At 39.2% G+C, this 22492-nt stretch overlaps 1 protein-coding gene across 2 annotated transcripts; it reads right to left on the reverse strand.

The window, feature by feature from the left end:
* Positions 1–1350: 1350 nt before the first annotated feature.
* LOC113212432 (intermembrane lipid transfer protein VPS13D) lies at positions 1351–22471 on the reverse strand. 2 transcript variants are annotated; one of them, XM_052275476.1, is made up of 58 exons: positions 22313–22471; positions 21782–21898; positions 21457–21647; positions 21194–21373; positions 20866–21114; positions 20574–20747; positions 20346–20495; positions 20077–20259; positions 19629–19996; positions 18998–19553; positions 18702–18903; positions 18459–18621; positions 18218–18341; positions 17989–18149; positions 17750–17897; positions 17494–17672; positions 17232–17398; positions 16900–17145; positions 16704–16793; positions 16341–16610; positions 15993–16268; positions 15691–15877; positions 15357–15599; positions 14981–15247; positions 14688–14895; positions 14278–14611; positions 14059–14195; positions 13671–13962; positions 13302–13582; positions 12933–13228; positions 12656–12827; positions 12372–12573; positions 12084–12296; positions 11823–11992; positions 10068–11734; positions 9894–9982; positions 9667–9809; positions 9041–9197; positions 8753–8963; positions 8279–8669; positions 7983–8198; positions 7669–7893; positions 7402–7580; positions 7174–7318; positions 6863–7071; positions 6354–6760; positions 6059–6094; positions 5620–5798; positions 5412–5528; positions 5015–5317; positions 4700–4909; positions 4439–4621; positions 4173–4347; positions 3881–4074; positions 3552–3805; positions 3321–3464; positions 3059–3230; positions 1351–2967 (listed from the first exon to the last, which is right to left on the reverse strand). In XM_052275476.1, exons 2-58 carry the CDS (start codon positions 21876–21878, stop codon positions 2878–2880), a joined length of 13272 nt encoding a protein of 4423 aa, XP_052131436.1. In that variant the 5' UTR covers positions 21879–21898; positions 22313–22471; the 3' UTR covers positions 1351–2877. The 2 variants fall into 2 exon arrangements, with proteins under 2 accessions (XP_052131436.1, XP_052131437.1); XM_052275477.1 differs by lacking the exon at positions 6059–6094.
* Between the last annotated feature and the right edge of the window lie 21 nt (positions 22472–22492).

The raw sequence follows: 22492 nt of genomic DNA on the forward strand, positions 1-22492 counted from the left end.
GCGAGTCGCAAGTGGCGCCACCCGGGTAAGGCAACGGGGAGGCTATTAGCAGATGATACCTTTAAAACCTTTTGATTGAAAATAAGGAATAACTTTAATAACTTTAAGGTGTCAGCTTGCTTTTGCTCGCGATAAGGACAGATAACTAAGCGGAGACCAGAAAACAATTTCTTTGGCGCTGGGAGAATGGTGTCCGCGAGTGAGTGGCTGGCTGGCTGAGGTTCGCGTCCAGGCGCGGTTTTAAGGGGGAGGGGCGGACTCCCCCCCCCTCCCCCCGGGTCGACCTAAATCGCCCCCTTCGGTAGGTAGGCAAATAGCTCCGAAATAGTGGGCATAGTAGAAAAAGTAGGCAACCCACAGCAAATCGCCCCCTCCGTCAGACGGACTTAAAACCGCGCTTGTTCGCCCCAGGCCCCTTCCTTTACCCCACCTAACAATACTGCGCCAGGCAGGGCAGACCGCGCAGGCTGCGCGGCGCGTTACCCGTCCCTGCACAACAATACTAGGGCCACCGACGCCGGCCGCTCTAACCGGCGACTTATCTCCACCACAACGCCGCTGGTACGCCAAGGACCTAAGTCAGAATGTGCCTCGAAAATAAAAATATTTATTCGCCACTCTTGGTAGACAGGAGTTGCCACACAACGGTTGGTGGTGGAAAAACATAAAACAACCTCTGAACGTAGGAAATACTCACCCCCCACTCAAACACAAGTGCGGTGTAAACGTACGTCGTTTCGTAGAAGGCCGAACGTCATAGGGTAACACGGGACGGTGCCCTATGCCATTAATGCGGCTAACGATACTAATAAGCTATTTGAGAACCCAACTCGACCCTAGAACTATCTCAACCGGAGGGTGCCACTCCACTTCTCGAAAGACATTTCTTGCACAAATCAGCACCGGTAAGCTCAGCATACGATTGAAAACCCTCCCTTTCTTATTGCTGGTCGGAGAATAGCTATTTGCATATGTACTAGAACTTACCTTGTAGTGCCTTACCTTGAGAAGAAACGGCACGGCGACTTCCTAACCTCCAATCGCCAACCGGGGGTGTCGGTGGTATCTTCGAATCACGGACACCAAAAACGACTATCAATAAAACATCACTGACCCGAATGACACAAGAGAACACTTCCCAAAAGCTTTCAGTTCATCAACATAATCAAAAACGAGATCACAACCACTAGAAACCCTCAACAGGTCTCAACACGCTCAGCCGCCGGCGGTCGGTCGGTGTTACCAAAACAACAGAGTCTGGCGTGGCGTGGCGTAGCACTGGCACTGGCCGGTGGGGGAAGGGAGGGGATGTGAAGGATAGGGAATGCCAAAGGACTAGCTCATTGGTAATTAAAAATATAAAGGCGTTTATTAAACTATTCATACCTAGCCAATGGGTTAAATAACTATTTTAGTATCACAACCAATATTTTCTTTGCAGAACATAATGGCAAAATATTGAATAGAAAGTATGATCCGAGAACTGCAATGATCATGTCTGCTGAGTGATTGATACGGACCGCCGCACCATTTCGCGAAATTATTACATTGATTAGAAACAGCAATATACAGTAATTGCCACTTGAATTTTCTGCCATCTCAACAACAACAAAAAAGAGGCAAAAAAACACAAGAAAATAACACGACATCAACAATACGCATTCCGACTCTTCTATCAGCATTAACAAAGAAAATAGAGAACAATAACAAAACTAAACAGAAACATTCTATCACATACAAACATCAGAATATTGTCTTCTTTGGCCCAAATTTCAAATTATTATGGGTTTTTAGTCATCATATAAGTAAAAGCGAAGATAGATGTTATTTAGTTTTGAAAAGAATTTGAACCAAAGTAGATGCCAATCTTAAGCTGAATTATTCATGGGATTTGAATTTTCTTTTGCACTAATATAATATTGATCATTTCTCACAACATAATAAACCACATTACTTTCACCCAGACATATCTAGCCGGATACCATCAGTACAACAAGAATAAATAAGGATAAAAATAGACATATGCTGAACCTGCAGCATTAACTTTACCCATTTCTGACTGTAGATAAAACAAAGCTTTGGTTTCGTTTCACAAGGCCAACAACCAAATTGTTCTGCGCTACTTTGATACCTTCACAGCTCTGTGCACTCACCTATCAACATGTTAGGAGCAGCAATTTTTCCCCTAATGTTTTAGTATGTCTGCAGCATTACAATTCAATTTCTTCTTCACAAAAGCAATACAGAGTAAATCAATAAATGAAAACATACATAAAGTACTAAAGTACTACAGAAAAAGTACCTAGTTAACTACATACTATATACAATAGACACAAAATAAAATATTGTTCATAGATACAATTGATACCTTAACCCTTGGTGCACATAATGTTACTGTTAATAACATTGTTATTTAAAATATCAGTTCACATGCCTTACTTTATCAGTCAGCACATATAACATAAAGATGATTGGTAAATCTACTGAGAATGGTGACAAGATGAACCTAATTGCTGCCAACAAAAGTATCCTACGATTCTAAGGTAATTTAGTGCCTTGATAAGTTGAGACTATAAAATCCCCCCTTTTTATTACATCGGTAAAGATTAGATATCTAAATAATCCTACAGGGATGACAGACTAATGAATACATACCAGATTTTAATAGTTTCATTTATGCCTTAAGCTACTCTCATCTAATTTTAATATAGGAAGTTCAAAAGAAAATAAAGTTTATGTACAAAATAAAAATATTTGTGCATCAACAGACCAGCTATTCCTTTTTTCTTTTCATTCTACGTTCGGAGTTTGAATGATCTATATAATAAAAAAGACGTGATCTATATAAAATCTAGGAAATTTGACAAATGAATTAAACTAATCATCATTAAAATTTGAAGAACTTTTAAAGAGTGTGTAGCGGCGTTCATCAAACATTTCCTTAGCATACATTACTTGCTGAGATACCTATAAAAAAGTGAATCCATTTTAAGATTAGATTCTGAGCAGAGATACTTTGATACTTCAGTTGAAGACCTAAAGTATGTGGTGAACTTACCCATAAAGCTACTTTCTCAGAACTGCAGCGAACCAATGGACCCTTGAAACCAGGTTCGCCAGTATAATTCCCACTTGCAATTGTGACATTATCAGCTCTAATTTTCAATTTAATGAAATGCAAAGTGTTTGAGCCTTCTTGCTTTGCTACAGGTTGGCATTCTTTTAGTTCACTGTGGAAAATGAAAAAAGAAAGTAGTTCAAATTAGATAAGAGACCTGAGTTACTAATAATCCAAATGGATCATTGAATTTTCATCTTGCCTCAAATGTGCTTGCAAAACAACAGTTGCATTGAGTTGACTTCCAGATTGGGACCCAGAACAGGAAAACACTCTGACTTTTTCACTTGAGACAAGGATTCTTAGGTCTTCTGTTCCACTAAGTAAAACTTCATATGCCATCAATCTAAGGAAAAGAGAAGAAACATTATAACAATTGCAGAAACATAAAAAGGGAAAAAAGCATTTAAACTGGTTTAGGTAGCAAACTCACACTTCAGAATAGTTTTGTTCATTTATAGAATACAGATACTCCTGGCCTTCACTCTGTTTAGCCGAGTAAGGTGGGAGTAGACCACCTGGTCCAACCACGCACCGAGGTGCTCGGAAACGCGTAGGGGTCAACCTACTAGAGTCCCTACACAAATCTCTAAAGGCACTTGCTCCCTCAGATGCAAAATCAAGAATTCCAATAACTGGCTTAGTTACTGTGCCCACTAACCCTTTTCCAAACCCTGCTACAAAGCCCTGAAAAATAAATAAGCAATAAGAATATGGTTATAATAAGACCTGTTACTATCAGTCATTTTCATTTGAACTTACTGGTACTCCTTCATTTACTGCTCCATCCCAGGGCTGTTTTACGACACTTGTGATTCCACCGAGAACACCAAATCCAAAGCCTTTTAGTCCAGATGTGATGTGTTCCATAAAGGTATTGCCACCTCGTATTCTCCTCCTAGCCTCATCATGTTGCTCATCCATCATAACATGACCTAAACCATCACCAAGGGACTCTGCAACAGTCACCAATCAAAAATGGTGTCAAAATTTCAAGAACTAATCCAAAACAACATTGTGTAAAAGGTAATTGATAACAATATAAATGCATTACCGGTGAATTTTGCAGTTGAATTGGTGAGGCCATGGGTCACGTTTTTAACCAGAGTGGATACACTTCCATGAGAAATAAGGCCTGAAATTCCCTCTGAAACATCTGAAGCAAGGGCTGCAGGATTTCCCAAGAAATCACTAGATCCTAGGATATTGTGAGCTCTCCACTTTAACATCTATTTTATGATTCAAAAAAGTAAGGAATTGAATAAGAATTAAGTAAACACGAAACACCTTAATAAAACACAGCACGTATTGAATACACACTTGTTGGTAATGCTTGATAATGGATGCAAATAGAAACTGGCTAGTCTCAAACGGATGTTGCTTGACAAAACCTCCCAAATCGACTCCTGCATCCTCAAATTTGATGAGCCGCAAGCCTAGCTTTCGCTTCACGGCATGCAACTCTGGAGGGAGTTTGTTACTGGTAAAAACACTGAGTCGGAACTGCAAAAGAAATAAAATCAATTGCATTGTTTAAAATGAAGCAGATCTTACCATCTGTTATTATTTGCTTAGACATACCTCGCTTGGCAGTATTTGCAGGAAACCAAAGTAGTATCTTTTAGCATGTATAGAGGTAGCTTCACTTAAAATTCTCTGGGTTTCAAACTCACTCTCACCAACATCCTCCTGAGCTGGAATGGTTTGCTTGTAGCCAGTCCAAATCACCAACTTCAATAACAAAGACTCCTCAATACTCAAAGAAAGGCGTGTGATCTGGATAGTCAAGTACTGTAAAAAAAAGACAAAAATGAAAATAAACATTAATGCAAGGGATGCATCCTTACAAAACTCCCTTAGATTCATAGATAGATAGATACTAATATTACGATGTACCTTGAATATTTCAGCATTGATGTTAGGACTAGTGACTCTCTCTGCTTCAATCACAATGGCTGGTTGACATGGTTCTAGAGATCCATCTTTCTTTACAGGATTGACATAGAGAAGAACTGGGCAGGTAGAATTATAAAGCTGATTATCAACTTGAATGTCTTCCACACAGAGTGACAATTTTTGAGAAGCTGAACCCTTTTGAAGCTCCATGGCAATTCCCACAAGACGAATAAAGACAAGTTCTTCTGGAGGTTGGCGAGAGACAATTGACACACCTAATCCTCTATCCAAGAATAGGCATATCTGTAAAGATTGTAATATGTTGATTAAACAGGAAAAGAGGAAAAAAGGCACTTCTCATTTCTCAAGTTGATTAAGCATGACAGCAGAAACATACATTCATAAGAGCTCGTTCATTCGGAGATGATTGACCAGATTCATTATGGATTAGGGATGGTCTTTGTGTAGCCGAAATGTGTGCCCAATCTCTTTCTTCAAGTAAAGCAAACTTTTGCTACAATACAAAAGTATTTTGTGAGGTATAATTAATTTTTGTGGATATTTGTACATACAAAAAATATAAAAGTTAACTGAATAATTATTACCTTTTGTTTTATATCAACTATTTCCAGGACTCTAGTGGGTCCATCTGTGAGAACGTTCACAGCTAGAAACCCTGATCCAGGCCTTAACCTTTGACGGCTTACAGCTTGCTCTAGAGGTACTCCCTCCTCTGTCACACGATGGGTAATAGGTTGTGGAGGCCCAAGAACTGCCTCACACCCTAAAATAAACACCCAGAAAATGAAATTAGACAAATAAGAGCAGGCAAGAAGATCAGATATAAATTATGCCTAAAAATATAAATATGAGGTGACATCTAAAATGCTAGAAGGCTTAAAAGTCTGCTTTGGCTGCCAACTGCCATGCTCCAACTGTACCAATCAATGACCCACAAATATTATAAATTACCAAAGCCAACTTGCATAGCCCGCAGAATGCACAAGTTTTATCAATAAAATTGGAGTACAGAAGTATACATACACTGCTGCCAGCGAGCCCCAGATGCACCAGATGGGCCTGGAACACCAGGGCAGTTCACATGCATCAAGCTCATAAATGCCCCCCATGCACACATACCAAATAACAATAAAAAGAAAACATTACAAAGATATTTTTAAACAATGAAAAAAGGAGACAATGCCTTATCACATTACACCAAGCACCTGGTTATATATGCATAAAATGCATTGAAAATAAATAAGGAATGAAAATTCATAAATAAAGAAAAGGCCTATAAGGCTACAACTACCGAACAGCTGCCTGAACCATCACTTACCCTTATGGAGCCCAAAGAAGCCATCTTTTGCCTGGACGCACATGTTATTATGAGCACAACACAGCCGCCCGTCCTCTGTGAACCGCCAGGTCTGAGTCGACTTCCGACGGTTATCCACGCGGCGCAGCGTGAGGCCAACATATTGCGATGGCTGCGGAGCTGGGCCAGCTATGTCGAGCACCAGAATGTTGTCGGAGTGAGAGCCCGACGACGAACTGCCGCGGTGGTGGTCGCGCGGAGGCGAGCTGCCCTCATGTTGCAGCTGGCCTTCCCCCGTCATGCGCCACAGTTGGGATCGAGCTCCTTGCTCCTTGCGGGCCAACACCACCCTCGTCCCTCCCAGGGGTACGTCCAGGACCAGCTGTTGGCTCTCCACATCCGGCGGATCGAATGGACCGTCAGGGACACTGCACAAGGAACAGACGTGAGCAGGTTGCAATAGTTGTATATATAGATAAATGTATATATATATATGTATATTAATAGGATGCACAGAGACTGCAGCTCACTTCTTAAAGGTTCCTGTAAAAGCGATGTAAATGAAGTTTTCATAAGTGAGGTCTCTTCCTCGACCCAGCACATTCATATCATAGGATGCAGTAGCACCTCCTGGAGCAACTAAGGTGATACTTGGAGCTTGAATAGGCTCATCCCATGCATAAGGCATTGAGAGATGGGGACGAATGGATGAGTGTAGACTTTCTGTGTGAAAACAACTCTGAAAAAATAATAATATTAAAGAGGATATTCTTAAAGAGGATATTCTAACAGTTATTTTCATAAGCATGATCATTTTCTGGACTCAATAACAATGTTATACCTGGAAGAACAGTAGTGGTACTTCAGAATAGTTATCCACTCGAATAGGTGGTGGCATGGTGTTGGCATCCGAAAACACCACAAAGTAAGTTGCACCTTGAAGAACTATCTCCAACCGCAGGAAGTACATTCGTCCGTCATGGTCCCTGCAGAGAAAGATTCCAAACAAATACACTTCTATTATTAAAAATTTTGCTATAAAATTACAGTATAATGTTGCGCAAATTACCGTATGTTGATATGTAAGGAGTCTGTCACATTAATACGAAATCCTCCAGACCACAAACAATTTTGCACCCCAACTAAGCGCACACAAAGCAGCTGTTCTTTTTCCTGTCTTGGCCAGTGGAATGGTAAACAGCAATTAGGGACTGCTGTGAGATAAGTGGCTTGAGCTCCAGGGTCACTCTAAAAGAGAGAGAATTTAGAAAAAAAATTGTTTTAAATTCCTTTTTTTTAGAAAGACAAGGTGTTAAATAGGCATAGAGGCACTCACTAATGTAGTTGCAAAATATTTTTGAGCAAACTGGAGTTTATAACTTGAGCGATTAAAAAGCTGGTAATATGGTGAAAGTGTAACAATATTTGTGTGGCGATATCGCCCACGACCAGTTTTCACTTCAACTCCCATCAAGTAAATGACATCAGGTCGACTTTCTCTAAAAGATACCATCAGTCGGCAGAATTGGATGCCAGGATGTAGGTGGAAGTGGTCGCACCACTGTAAACAATTAAAAATATAGATTGATAAAAGCAGCCTCTTTGTGAATACAATTGTTTCACACTTTTTCAAATGCATTATTCACTGACTTGGGGAACACCCTCAGAGTGAACACCACTTCCAACACGGGCAACAACAGTTGGACTTGCGTCATGGTCAGAGTAAGAGAATAGCAGTGGGGCAACCATACGAGCTACTTCATGTTCAGCAAATTGTCCAGCTGTCTCTTCCGGAACACCCTCTTGACGAAACACGAGTGGCAGTCCAGTTTTGTTGACGATCCAGTAAGGGGCCCACACAACAACCTATAAGGTCATAAAAAGTTTAAGGACAAAAACTCACACTAAATTAAGATAAATGAAGGGGTTATACTTTAATACTTTACCTTCATGGCAGATCCTTTGCTCACATTAACACTTGACTGCAAGAAAAGGCGGCGAGATGAAAGGTCATGCAGTCGGAGACGTTGTGTAAAGCTGTTACTGGGCCGCGGAGGAAGGGCAAGGGTTCCAGCACCAGGGAAATTGTCAAGGTGAAATGAAAACTCAATAGAGCCATCAATGTCAACTTCGCGAACCGGATCTTGACCACCAGGTTTAATAACACCACTGACTCTAGAGGAGGTTAAAGTTTTGGAATGGACAGCATAGTGTAAATCATATGGTAACAAGTTGACTATTGTGACACAACACAAAAGAGTGATAGTGTGAGCAGGCTGAACCCAGAGGCCAGTGCGTTCGACAGGGTAATTCTCCCGCATAACAGCAGCACAAAATCTGGGTAAAAGAAAAAGCGATTAAAAAGGTACAAAGACAATAATTAGTGAAGGTATGAATTGTAGGAAGATCATATATCATACTTGTAACTATTTCCACGAGTAGTTTGACAAGTATGGGTTTCTTCCATAGTATCTCCAGGTTTAGTGACAGAAGCCCATGAGATAGGATGCATACTAAAAGCATGGTAACTACCAGTAACTGGCCGGATCCACAACTGTGCTAAAGCATGGGTCAAGGGTACTGGCATCACGGACTGTGGAGCAATTTGGATTGTTTTGACTCCAGCCCAAGCTGAAATTTGAAAATAAACAAATTAACATTGATTAATGTGGGTAACATAAATACAAAAACAAAACATCTGAACTTACCACTTCCTTGAGAATGTAGTGTGTTCTCAAGACGTAGTTCCACTGGGTCTTGAAGTTGATTCTTCAAAAGAAGAGCTGAGCGCACTGTGACCAATTTCTGTGCTGAACCCTCTAGTGTTACCTCCAACACAACTCTTGCTAGAGGAAGATCCATATGCTGGAGAATAAAGAAATCATCAGATTAAAGAATACTACGTAGAAAATTTCCAAGGAGAAACATTCGTGTTAGTTATCAGAGGAAACATGAGGGGAGATGTTTTGATAATGACCAGATCAGAGCAATCAAAATCAAACAAATTAAAATTGGGTTGATCAATCAAGACTTCAGGGAAAAATAGGATTCCATGAAGCTTGGGTTAAATATTCAATAGCTTTTCAACATACTGTATCCATCAATCATGGCAGAAAATTAGTCTCACAAAACACACTGAAAAGTAAATTAAATCTAAACAAGTCATGCATAAGCACATTCAGAGATATTGTTAACATACATCTCCACTGCCAGAGGGCAGCTTCTTCAAAAGCCTTTCTTTTACCTACACATAAAGAGAAAATGACATACTAAGATTGAAAAAGAAAATCATGTGTCTTTCCCTCGGTGATGTCAAAAAGACTAAATAACTTACTGATCTTTGAGACTCTGGCACAGCTGGTCGGAAATATATGCCAACTTTATCCACTGAAATTGGATTTATTGGACGCCAACCCTCAACACAAACACACAACTGATGAATTTTATATTTGTGTGAGTTCTGATGACGAAGCTTTCCTAATTGGACAAAAAGGTAAAAATAATTTATAAAATGAGCTAAGCATTAAGACTGAATTCTCCACAATAACATCATTATTTTACCTCTCTCCTCAAATGCAAATGGTACTGTTGCTCCTGGGGCTACTGACGTCCACCTCAAATTATGTTCTTCAGAATTAGGTTCTAAAACTCTGCATTAAAAGATAATTTACAGTCAAAGGTTTAATCTTCTTCTAACAAAAGGATCAAGTAAATTAGTGGTTACGCTATTCTCACCTATCAGCTGATGTGACACATGTAGTGAAAAATACTCTTGATCCAGTATCATTACGGAGAGCAAAAGGTACAAATGGAGCACGGCGGCGGTGCCCTGCTGGGCTTCCTGTGAGACGACTGTTGTTTGTGCAGTAGTAGTCTTCAGTCCAGTTTTCCTTAACTGCCTTGTACAGCTCAACTGCAGTGCTGGTAATATTCAAATTTAGAATATCATCAGATTTTATGGTTATTCCAGTATGCTCATTTCCGTCACTGACTTTTGTTCGATCCCAAAGCATTTTAAAGGACCAGGATTCTAAGAATGGTTCCCAACCAGATAACACTCGATTATAGTAATCTCCACCTAGTACACCTTCAACCTTAAAGCTACCAAGATTTCCATAATTCTGCTCTATATTTAGAGATGACAATGAAAGCTCTAGGAGAGGAACATCAGCATCCCTACAGTCATCAATCACACAAATACTAAGACATTTTATGTTGATTTGAATAAGCTGGAATGATAATACAGAGGGTTGTTCTGAGACATTGAGATGAGGGCGATTAACAGCATGTTGTGTTAGCCATAAGGCTGCATCATCAAGCTTTCCATCACATTTATCTAATGCTTGGGCACAATCATCTGTTTCAAAGCCAAGGACAGATAACTTGTGTACTTGACTAGTAAAATTTGCTGGCTGACAATGTTTTTGTAACTCTTGATTTCTTGCTGACATTGTCTGTTGCTTGAGTGATGATATCATTTGCATGAACATTCGGACATCATGGTACGAAAGCCTAACATTTAACTGCTGGGTTGTTTGAATAACAAGAACTTGCTCTTGATTCCCTTCTTCAGTATCTGATAATGACTGTCTTTTCAGATCCATATTGATGGTAACTGGATCAATGATTGACAAAGCAGTTTCATCCTCCATACCAAGCACACAAGAAAATACCTCACAATGGTTAATGTTTAGGGAGAGGGGCTCACTTTCCTGGCCTGGTTTAAAGGAGACAACAGTTGTACTTTTCAGTATGACTGCATTTGCATCCCACTGAGAAGTATCTTCCACAACCACAACTTCAGAGGCTGTTATGTTCAACTTGAGTTCATATGGCACAGTTGTTACCTCATCCCTCTCATCAGTCTGTGCTGGTTGAGAGCTGCTCAAGTTCACTTTTACAACTTCGTTGAAAGGATTTCCGGCGTTTTCTGATATAAAATCTTTCACAACTTCCCACCAGTCTAGAATAGCCATTAACCGCATGCTATTGAGTAGAACTGTAAACTTTGAGTAGTCTCTACGTTTTCTATGGTGGATTTCAGCTTGAACCATGTCCTTCGAAAAATTCATGTTGATCGGCTGAAGAATATTAGTAAAGACATTTGAGCGCTTATTGACTGGTTCATCTTGAAATCTTGTATCAGTGATGAGAATTTCTTGGGACACTAAGTCAATATCTTGAGATCGATCACTGTATGTTTCAACAGTGAGCTTCGATTTAATAAAATTGATACAAGCAAGTGAGGATTCTCCTTCACCTTGACTTGGAATGTGAGTTTGACCTGGAGAAAGGTCGCACCAAGGTTCTGGTCCATGATTTAATTGTAGCTTTAAGGTAACATCCACAAGATCTAAATGAATAGACATCAACATCCAGATGTTATCAGTCACTGGTGCATTCTGAAAAATAGAATAATTCTTTTTAGCAAAAAAAAAATGAATGAGAAGGAATAAAACAGACTACATTCACTACATTCACGCTCTGTACCAAAGCAGATTGTGCAGATGTATTAAAGCTGGTGTCGGTTGAACTGGCAATAACATCATCCAAGCACTCCCCAATATTGTAGGAAAGTAGGCCACGAATCAGTCGGTATTGGGATAGATCTACAGCAGCACTCAACCTTGACAATGTCCCTCGCACACTCATGTCAGGAACTGTGCGGAAAAAAATATTTTTAATTTACAGAGAAAAAAAAGGGTGGAAATGAGGGATTTCATTTTTCACAAAGTATTGACTATCTCATACCAAAATGGGAAAATGTGGAATCAAGGTTGCTTTCTAGTTGTAATTTCAGCTGGCATTTTTCACGGAGAAGTGAAGGTCCTCTTTTAGCAACAATGAAACTTCCGAGACGGAGAGAGGAAGACTCTCTTAAATTATCATAAGCACACAAGCGTTCGCCAGCATAAAGATCCATGTTCACTAAATCAATTTGCATCACATCAAGTAAAGGCCAATCTAGAATGTAGAAGACCACATGATTAATAGAACATTCAATTCAAAAATATAATGATAAAGAAAAGGATGGTATACCATTTGGGTCCTCAGGTTCGGAACAGACTTTGCTTATGGTTCCATCAGAAGCAGCAGTCATAAATTTATTGTTGATACTTAATTTACCAAGGTCTGCTACAAGTATTTCAGTTGAGTGTGAACTCAATGGTAGCAACAGTACTGGAGAGCCTGCTGTGACAACAAGAAGTCTACGGCTTCTCCTAACAACTTCTTCGGGTACCTGCAACAGAAAAAAAATTTCAAAGTCATGTCACAAATTTTACTAGAGATAGATAAATGAGAGAAGAGGCTGAGTCACAGACCTGACTAGCTGAACGGATATTACTAAGAACATTCTGAAGCTGTGAAAAGTGGCGGAAAAATGCATTTATCTCTGCAACAAAACGTTGTGTATGCACATAGAGGACTGATGACATCTCAATGCGGAGCTGAGAATCATGTTCTCTCTTCATTGTAGGGTCTGGAGCCCCATACCTAGCATTAAAAAAAAGTTATTAGAATCTAAACCAACAAACACTCCCTCTCATTCATAAGTAGCTGATTGAATGATAAATTTAAAACAGCTGTAACTCCACTTACCTGAAATAGTGTACATTAAGAGCCTCTGAGCCAGATGAGATAAAACGCTCTCGATAGAAAGCAGAATGAGGTGTAGCATCCATCAGACTCATTTTTCCAAGGCGTCCATCCAATGAAAGATCACCATTGCGGTTTAATATTTCAGCTGAGAGCTGCGACACATTAGCTCGAGCCACTTCATACTCTGGTCTATTTAAAACAAGAGTTAGAGACCAAATCTCTAGCTCTAACTTTATGTTATCTGTCTGTATACACTCAACAGAATCAGTCACACCAGAGCTTTTGGGCACTTGTTCCTAAAACAACAATTATTGAGAAATATTTTTTTTAAATGTTGTTAAAAATTCAGTTTTTTCTCTCTCATCTTACCTTTGGCTGAGCAGTTCGTTTGGAAGGACCAAATCCAAAGAAGTCAAGTATGACAACCCATGATTCAACATTAACAATAATATCGAGTGTGTTAAAATCAACATTAATACTCCGATGAATATTGTTGAATAGCGATGTTAGCTTTGGCGCATTACGGTCAACAAGTACAATATTAATGCGGACAAGAGTGTCATCTCTCATCAGTCTCCCACTGCTATGATGCTGTGGTGATGGAGGCGGGGTGCTAGGATAGTCTCCGGTGACTGAAGGGGCTGCTTTTCCTGCAAAGTAATTTTGTAAGTCACTAATTTTATCACACTGTGTTTAGCATTAGAATTAAAATAAATATACTGTATGTGTAATTTTTACTTTGTCGCTGTGTGACTTTTGATTTAGAGGAACCAAAGGCAGACTCATTTTCTAAATGATCTGGCAGTGATCCATGATGGTGATGACGTTTGAAGTGAAGATTGTCATGCACAAATGTGTTGGCACTGTTGAAGTTTCCACTCAAATTTGGGCAGGATTTTGAAACAAAAGCAGGCACATCACAGTACTGATTACGGCCTGTTTCAGATCCATTTGAAGATACTAAAAGAAACCGATGCTTTGAATCAGGGGGTTGAAGAAGATCCTCCATCAATAATGAGCGTAAGGACATCTGAAAATGTTGAAAATTGAACAGAGATGTGTTGATCAGAACCAGATATATAGAAAGAGATAATGCGAGTTTCTGACGCAATGTTTTCTACTGTACCTCTATGACAGTTTCATAGGGTCGCTGGCGTTCAAATTGCAGCTTAAAATCACTGCAGGACAAATCCACTAGACTTTGATCACCATTGCCAAGGTCACCCTTTAATTCCAGTGTGAATATAGGGAGTTCAAACAAAACTGAATGAGGTAAAAAGTACAGTATTAGATAAAAATCAAATAGGGAGTACAATACGCAATTGGCTTGAGAAGAATGTCCAACCTTTAACAGTTATTCGATGAGGAGGAGCAGCTCTGTGAAATTCAACAGCTGGAGTGCCTTGGTTAAGCATTCTAGCTCGTAGAGTTGAATCCATGCTAAGAGTTGACACTCCTGTATGTAGCTCTGATTCCTCCTCAGCTATGTCCCCTAAAGGAGCACGATGTGTAGCAGCGGATGGGCTTTGCCCTAGCATTGGTTGAGAGTTTGGGGAGGAGAAGGAAGGCCTACTGGTTGGTGCAGTTCCAGTCAACAAGCTATTCACTGTATCCAAAACTTGCTCATATTGTTGACGTGACAGTGATACCTTGAGTGGTGTGATAACACTCCCAGAAATCTAACAAAGAAATGATAATTTAAAAAAAAAATTATCAAATAAGCATTGCAAAAAAACAAAAGAAAGTGAGGTGTACCTGGATACTATCTTGTGACTGATACTCATGGAAATCAGCGGTGTTATCATCCAACAGTAGTGATGATAAACTATCTGCTTTTTGCATAATACCACAGCCCATTACACGTTCCACATCCAATTTTATTACTGTATCATGTAGTATGGGTACACCTGCCTCAGTACAAGCATAAAGTTGTTCTGCACGGAATAAGCTATCCACATGTCCACTGTAAATTTAATAATATCATGGTGTTATGGATAAAACTAATTCTTTCTAACACAGAAAATTTACTTCTCTTTACGAAAACTTACTGAGTAGAAAATCCTCCTAGCTTTTTAGCAACATCCAAAGTTTTCATTGTGTCAAGAGAAAATAAATTCATGTCACGAATTTCAATACTGTAACACTCCTTAGACTGTCCAGCTCCCCACAAATGTTCTTGGCTGTCTTGAACACCTAATTCATTGCTGTCCTGAATGTTACTGATGGAAATTTTACCTAAGTGGGCTACCAATACTTCAGAACTAATTGAAGAACGAGGCATAACAACAACTGGTGTATCTAAAACTACATCCAATCTGAAAATTTAAAAAAACAAAACAGATTTAAATAATATGTACTATAAAACAGTTAGTTTGTTTTTAAAAAAATAATAATGTTACAAAAAAACAAAATTTGGTTACTAACCTCAGCTCTGTCGATAAAGATTGACTATCATCCTCTCCTTCACCAGGGCTAGTAGGTGTGACGTTTCCCATAGTGTTGCAAACTGAAGGATTGGCAGTGTTTGGCATAGATTCATACACTTCAGAGGAGCGAGATACACTTCTTCTCCTCCTCTTGGGAGAAGAGAGTTCTGATCCTGAGCCACCATAAAACGAAGCAGAAAGGCGGCTGCTCATGTATAAACTTTGTGCAAGGGCCTCAGCTCTATATACAAAACACAAAAGTTAAATATTTCAAAGAGAAACAGGAGAGTTAAAAGCTTATAAGATAATGTGCTTCCTACAACACAACATACCTTGCATGGACTAGACCTAATGCCATTTCTGTGGCTGCAGACCTTATTGAGCGAGCTAAATTGCTAAGGTACTGTTTAAATTCAGAGGCACAAGAACCTAATTCATTGACAAGACAAGGTGAATGTGTATAAAGAACCGAAGCCATGCGTATTTTGATATCAACTGACTCAGAATCTGGTTGGTTTGCTGTAGAGACATACAGATAAATTAAATTGTGGTACAGTATATTTGCATCAGATGAAAATTAAGGATTACCAAAGACCTCCACATACGTGGTTAGATTTAATTTTTTTATAATTACCTGTTGTAGAAACTCCAACTGAGGCTGCAATACCTCCCAAAGAGCGGCTAACAGAAAAGCTAAAAGCTTGCACTTGTTTCTCCTCAGGACATGTAGATGCAGAAGGTTGTCCCATGGAATACAAATCTGCTCCAAAGCAAGAAGTAACATCTGGTGCCCTTTCCGAAACTAAAGGATCTTTACCAAGACTTAAGATTCTCTGATGCTTCTGACCTTCAGGAGTCAAGTCAAGTACTTGTAACCCCCCTAAAGATCCACCAACTACCAGCTGTTGACCTAATTAATACAAATGAAATGTCAAAACACGTCAGTAAGGAAAATTACCACTTTCAAAATTAAATTAATTACCTATCGTGGCATGAATTTTGGCTTCTGACATAGTAGCAGTAGCAATCTTTCTCCCAGTATGAACATTGTCTTTCAAAACAGCTCGAAGAAGAAGAACATTGAGACGATGAAAATCAAAAGTAAGTTCAGTTCGGGCTGTTGTGACAGGTGCACTGTCTACTGAGAGATGCCCATGAGGTATTTGTGCTGAAGCACTTGGACTTGGACTGTGAGAATTATCAGCATGATTATGGGAAGAAGATCGTCCACTTGGAGAAGAAGATCGCGGCACTTTAAGAAAGATTGATGAAACAAATTTAATGAAAATAAATACCTACATACCAACAGACCAAGAAAACTATAGGAAACAAATAATGGACAAACCATGAGTCCCAGTGTAACGTTTTCCTTGCTTCAACTGAGGGAAGACACGTCTTGAGAAGCCTATCAACTCAACAATTGTTTCTTGATTTGCTGAAATTTGAAAAATTATAATTGATTCAAAAATTTATCTATTGCCTTTTTCCAAAAAAATCCGTGCAAAGTAATAGATAGATTATAGATATATTTATAATCTTACCAATGATATCCAAGTTATTAAATTGCACTGATACAATTTGAAGAGCTTCCTTTGATGTAGAATCGTCAGGTTCATTGTTTGTGGGACAGTCTGGACTAACAAGTATAATTTCAATAGTAATAAGGGCCTCATGATCAAATGTATCCAACCCAACATAAGATGCTCGGGCAGAAAGTCCACCAGGTATGAATTGAGGAGATGTAATTGTTGGTGGTGGAGAGGGAACAGACCACGAAGGAGACACAGCTGGAGGAAACAGTTAAGGCTCTCAAATCTAGCTTTTAGATAACAAAATAAAAAAAGTGTCAAAGAAAAAATGTTGTTATTGTTACCTCGTGGTCCTGATGACTCATATTGAAGGCTTGAGAGAGCCTGAGAAAGTGCCAAAGGAGTTGTAAGTTTTGTTGACCTTGGACTTTGAACATCTGGAGATGGTGATCCAGGAGATGTTGGAGAGGTAGGCTCACTGTCACGTAAACTTCCACTGACACTGTCCATTCTGAAAAAGCAAAAAAGAAATCCAGCAGTTTAGATATTACATAAAAGAAATGTTTATATAGAAATGGATGTTATTTGATTCTTATAAAATCGTACCCAACATGTTTGTGACTGGCGACCAATAGTTCAAAATCTGGTCCAAAAGTCTGCAATGCATCAACAAGTAGAAGACTATGGACACTGAGGGAAAGTGAGGTGTCAAATGGTCTCTTGGTGAAGCCAGCTCTTACACCTGATACTTGCAATTCTGCCACAGATCTACCTCTTGATTGAACCTGTATAAGAATGATTTATAAACTTAACACAGGCATGGCTGCATTTTAAAGCCCAAACCATTAACTGATTTGCTTACTTCTAAAGCCATCTGATCAACAGAAAATTGTAGCATAACCAAACGAGACATAAGTTTTTCATTCTTCCTTTCCTTTTCTTCAGCCATATTTTCTTCTTCATTTGCATCCTCATCTGCACTGTCCTTTGGCATTTGAGGTTCTTGAGATCTATAGGAAAAAAGAATTTACAATATAATACACTGGTGTAGTTGTAGGTATCCATTACCTAGGATGGAGAAATATGCTCTTATTCCTGTACCTGAAAGGTGATGGAAGACCAGGGCCACTGATAATATCCACCATTGTCCGTAATGCCTCTATTTTCGTTTCATTAATGTGCACTACCAGTTTTGGAAGGTTTCCGCTAACAGTTAAACTAGGAAATTGAGGGTCTCGAGTAAAGACAACTCTCCTTTCAATCTGCAAACGAATGACTGGTCAGCAATAAGCCAAAACTAAAAGCATCACCATAAAACAGGAGAACTTACCTGAAGGGAAATGTTAAATCTGTCCAACACATGCAATGTGGACGTGCCTTTGAGATGGGCATATTTCCAGTTATCTTTTACTTTTCCCACAAGGATTTGTAAATCACCAAATTCAACAGTATACCTAGAACAAAAAAAACACATCAATTTCAGCAACATCTGAATATATGGAGGCTTATGAGTATAAGACATTCCCTGGCAATATAATTGTGGGAGGTCACTAGGTAGTGAAATGACTCACCGATCATACAGCCTATGATGTAATGACCATTCATTAAGTGCCTCTTTAGTTTGTTCCCCAGATAGTTGCGAATTCAAAGTTTCCTCAATAATTTCATCCACATCACTTTCTGAGTCACTAGCAGCACTTCCTGGAGGAGTTGAACATGGAGTCTGAAAAGCATCTGTAAAGACACAAAGCATATGTTAGCAGACTGAAATCACCAACAAATTGGGTACGTGAAACCAAAAGATTGCTTAGTACCATCTTCATCATCACTATCTCTTGTTGTTGTAATAAGGGGAGGAGGTGCATGTGTTTCTAGCCTATGGTTATCTTGAGTACTCAAATGGAATCTTCCAAAATCCACGACTGCAATGACTGCATTCTTATCACAGAAATGTTCCACAAGGATTATTTGAGGAGCTGATATATTAAGTTCTAGTTCCCATGTCTTACGGTTACTCTGAAAATTACATTGATCAGTCAGACATATAGTTATATGTAGTGCAGGAGAAAAATTTCAGTAACAAAAACCTCCAGTAAAACAATAAACATACCAAATGACCTTCTAAAAGTTCCTCCCAATTCCTCATTAGCTCCTTGCGAGTGCGCCGCTTCATTTCTTGGTAGCCATGGCGTGCTGCTTGACGCAAAGCATAATCAAGCTGTTGATAAGGTTGAGTGAAAAAATTTGTCAACCACTCTACAGCCGCTGGATTGTATACCACATCCAAAGATTGGGAACGAATATGCAGCCTGTAGTCGGAGTTGCTATGAAAAGGTTTGTGCTCATAGACTAATTCGAATAGTGATTCTTCAATTTGAGATGTGCGTCTAATAGGATTCGGAGTAGATGTGGCACCAATAGAACTGGCCTGGTTTCGGAGGCGCTGAAGCCCCGGTGGGAACGCTCGTGGCCCCCGGCTAGTAAGTGCACTTGGTGCAGAATCATGGCCTTGTGGGGCTACAAGCACTGGAAAAACTGTATCTTTGGTTAATCTATCCCATACGTACAGAGCCCCAAGAGATACACTGACGCGTTGGGAGCCTGTTCGAGGTCTAGATTCCAAATTGAGCTGAACATTTTCAAACTGTAACTCGAGAACTGATTTCCTGCAAAGCAAAGATGATGAGAACAAAGTGCTGATGAGTAGAATTAATGTAAACTAGAAATAGTAATTGACCTACTTTGATTCTTCAGGGACTTGATGCTCAGAGTGAACATCACTCTCTGATGAACAGAGATGGAATGTTCCTTCTTTCAGAGTAAAGTTTAACTGGCAAAACACAACATCTCTACGCAGAAGTGAATTATTATCCACTGTATCTGCAAGAGCATCTAAAAGTTGGCCTTCAATTTGTTGTTCCACACTGTTTTCTGAAACATCAGCAGAAGGTATAGTCCCACTAGCTCCATCACTATCAGACCAACCCCACCATGTTGGGAACCACTGAAGTAAAATTCCCCTTCCAGCTGAAGCACCTGATGCTTCATTTCCTGATGTTGATGCCCTTTCAGAAGGAGATGTCAAAGGCCGCACATGTCGCATGGCAACCTTAAAAATATATCAGCATTGGTACTGTAATTAGAAACAATGAACATATTCATGTGCACAGTAAAACCTGTAAAACTTACCTCTCTAAGAACACGTAAATCCTCTAGTGATCGAGTATGCTCCATTGCATCTTTCATCTCTTTTGACTGTGCTGGTAGAGTAATTGTAGGATTTGATAGGAGTTGCTCATAGGTAGAAACATATTTTACATTATCCCGGGCTAATTTTAACACGTCTTCCCAAGTATGAGCATTCTCTTGTTTCTGTTAAGTGATATAATGATATAATGTTAAAAGACTAATTTAATAAGTAGTTTTTAACATTTTTATTATAATGCCTGCAAACTTACCAATCGAGGGATGTAACAACGAGCAAAATAAATCCACCAAGCCCTTGGGTTATCTTTGACTGAACAATCAGGCCGATACTTTCGAAACCTTTGAATTCTTTCAATACCTTGAAGGCCTTTAAGACAGCCAACCATTTGCCCATACTGCCACTAACATCGGAATAGAAAAGAGATTAGCAAAACAAGGTACAAAGGTACAAATTTCTTCCCTCACAGATGTTCACTTACATCATATAATGACAAAGGGACTTCTCCAAGATGCAGATCACAGACAATTCTAGGTTCCAAGTGAGATCTTAAAGGAAGCTCAGAGCGATTTCTTTTAACATGAGCCTGAGCACTAACAGGAGACAGCAAAAACTTGTGAGTTTTACATTTCACTCCAACTTGTGATAAAGCCACCTTGAAATAAAAAGAAACAAAGCGTGCTTACATAATTTTGAAGTAAATAGAAAAAATCTATTAAAAAAAAAAAAAAAAAGAGTTCTAATTAATTTTTGTGGATGTTCAAAATACATACTGCAAGCTCCCCAAGAGAAAGATCTCCAAGAAGACTACTGGAATCAACCCTGTCCCAATACACTCCCAGAGCACTGAGCTCCAGCAGTTTGAAGCTGTTTTGGCCCGAGTCCCCAGATAGGTAACGTGGCTGCCATGTATCATCACAACTTTGTGCAGACAAAGTATCCATGGTAATGCCAAAGGCAAATGCCTCATTAGGTACAGTGACATCATCCTCATATCTAATGTGAACATCTGTAATTTTGAGCTGGTTGGAAAAGAACAAAAGGGAAAATTAATGTTTATTTCAAAAGTTGAAATTCTAGATGGAAAAACTACTGACAAACCTGTAAATTTTCAACAACATTAGTGACCACGCTTGTTCCATAACTCAGCCAGGAGGAGTAGCTAGAGGCATAATAACTTGACCCCTGGTTGTCAAATTCTGCTCTCCATTGTGCTTCAAGATAGTCCAAAAAGTTGAGTTTGTATTCTTGAGCTGCTTGTTCTTCAGCATCTTCATCCCACTAAAAAAAAAAGAAAGACAGAAAAAATTAGTAATAATTAAAAAAAGCAATTTATTTCCTGCTACATTTTAAATTATCTTTACCTCATTGAGCCGAACTGGGCCAGCCACAAGGTAGAGCTGTTCAATCAATATAACCCATGGGGCACTGCGAATTGCTCTCACTGGAATTTGAAGCTTGATTTTCCCAATGAATCCAGCACGAACTTGGATGGGCAAGCCAAAGTGACGCAATGCATCTTTCCTTAAAGGTAGGTTTTCAAGTTCCACTTCCCCTGTGAAAGGTAAAATTGTATTTTGAATTATTATCTATAAGCAGGAACCTTCAATAGGAGATTAATCTTCATTAGAGAACCAAATACTTGGATGTAAATGGTGTTCAAGAGAAAAAGTATGTCGAATAATTCACCTTGTAGAAGGGCTATGCTGAGCTGATGGGTGTTTAGGTTTTCAACATACTTGCCTAAGTAAGTATTGAGTACCCAGGCAACTAAACCCTCTAGCATGATGCATCACGTTAAATAGCCTGAAAAATTATGGAGCATATAATACATGAAGTGACAGTTGCAAGGATGTCAAATTGAGAATTTGCCTTAATATATAAACCATGATGTTGAAGATTTGAGATTTATGACAAACATGGGGTAACTTGGGTTTCTAACATTTTAATAATCTGCACTAAGGGTGTAGCAAAGGGAACAAGTAAACAAAAAATTTAAGGTGTCATCTGATAAAGGATGAGAGCAAACAAAATTTAAAAAACACAAATACATAAAATTATGATTGGGGAGGAGCGAGGCGTTCTATCTTCTGGAACTGACATAGTTTTAATGGCAAAATAAAAACAATTCCTTAAAAACGTCGACATATCATGAGGAGTTGTAGGTTATAGCTGCACTGAAAAGGATTGTATTGTAGCAGGTAACAAATGTCTGCCTACCAGGCACAAAGAAAAGTACTGATGGATAGAATATTAAGTTGTGATCCCCTTTACAATGCTTCAGACGTCAGGCGTTTTGTCTTGTACCGATGACATACACAATCTATAACAAAGTTCACTGGTCAGTTTTCCTTTCTTGTTTTTGTGGCAAAGCAGAACTGTTATTGAAGCAAGATTGCT

This window comes from Frankliniella occidentalis, unplaced genomic scaffold (genome assembly GCF_000697945.3).
Source record: "Frankliniella occidentalis isolate FOCC.00 unplaced genomic scaffold, Focc_3.1 Scaffold639, whole genome shotgun sequence".
Taxonomy (NCBI): Eukaryota; Metazoa; Arthropoda; class Insecta; order Thysanoptera; family Thripidae; genus Frankliniella; species Frankliniella occidentalis.

What these genes read in the sequence shown, in the direction of transcription:
- LOC113212432 (XM_052275476.1), bottom strand. Translation starts at nt 21,878, where the DNA reads ATGCTAGAGGGTTTAGTTGCCTGGGTACTCAATACTTACTTAGGCAAG. An exon ending in CAGCATAGCCCTTCTACAAG is followed by an intron (nt 21,648 to 21,781) that starts GTGAATTATTCG and finishes TACCTTTCACAG; the next exon opens with GGGAAGTGGAACTTGAAAAC. An exon ending in TTCCACATTTTCCCATTTTG is followed by an intron (nt 11,993 to 12,083) that starts GTATGAGATAGT and finishes TTTTCCGCACAG; the next exon opens with TTCCTGACATGAGTGTGCGA.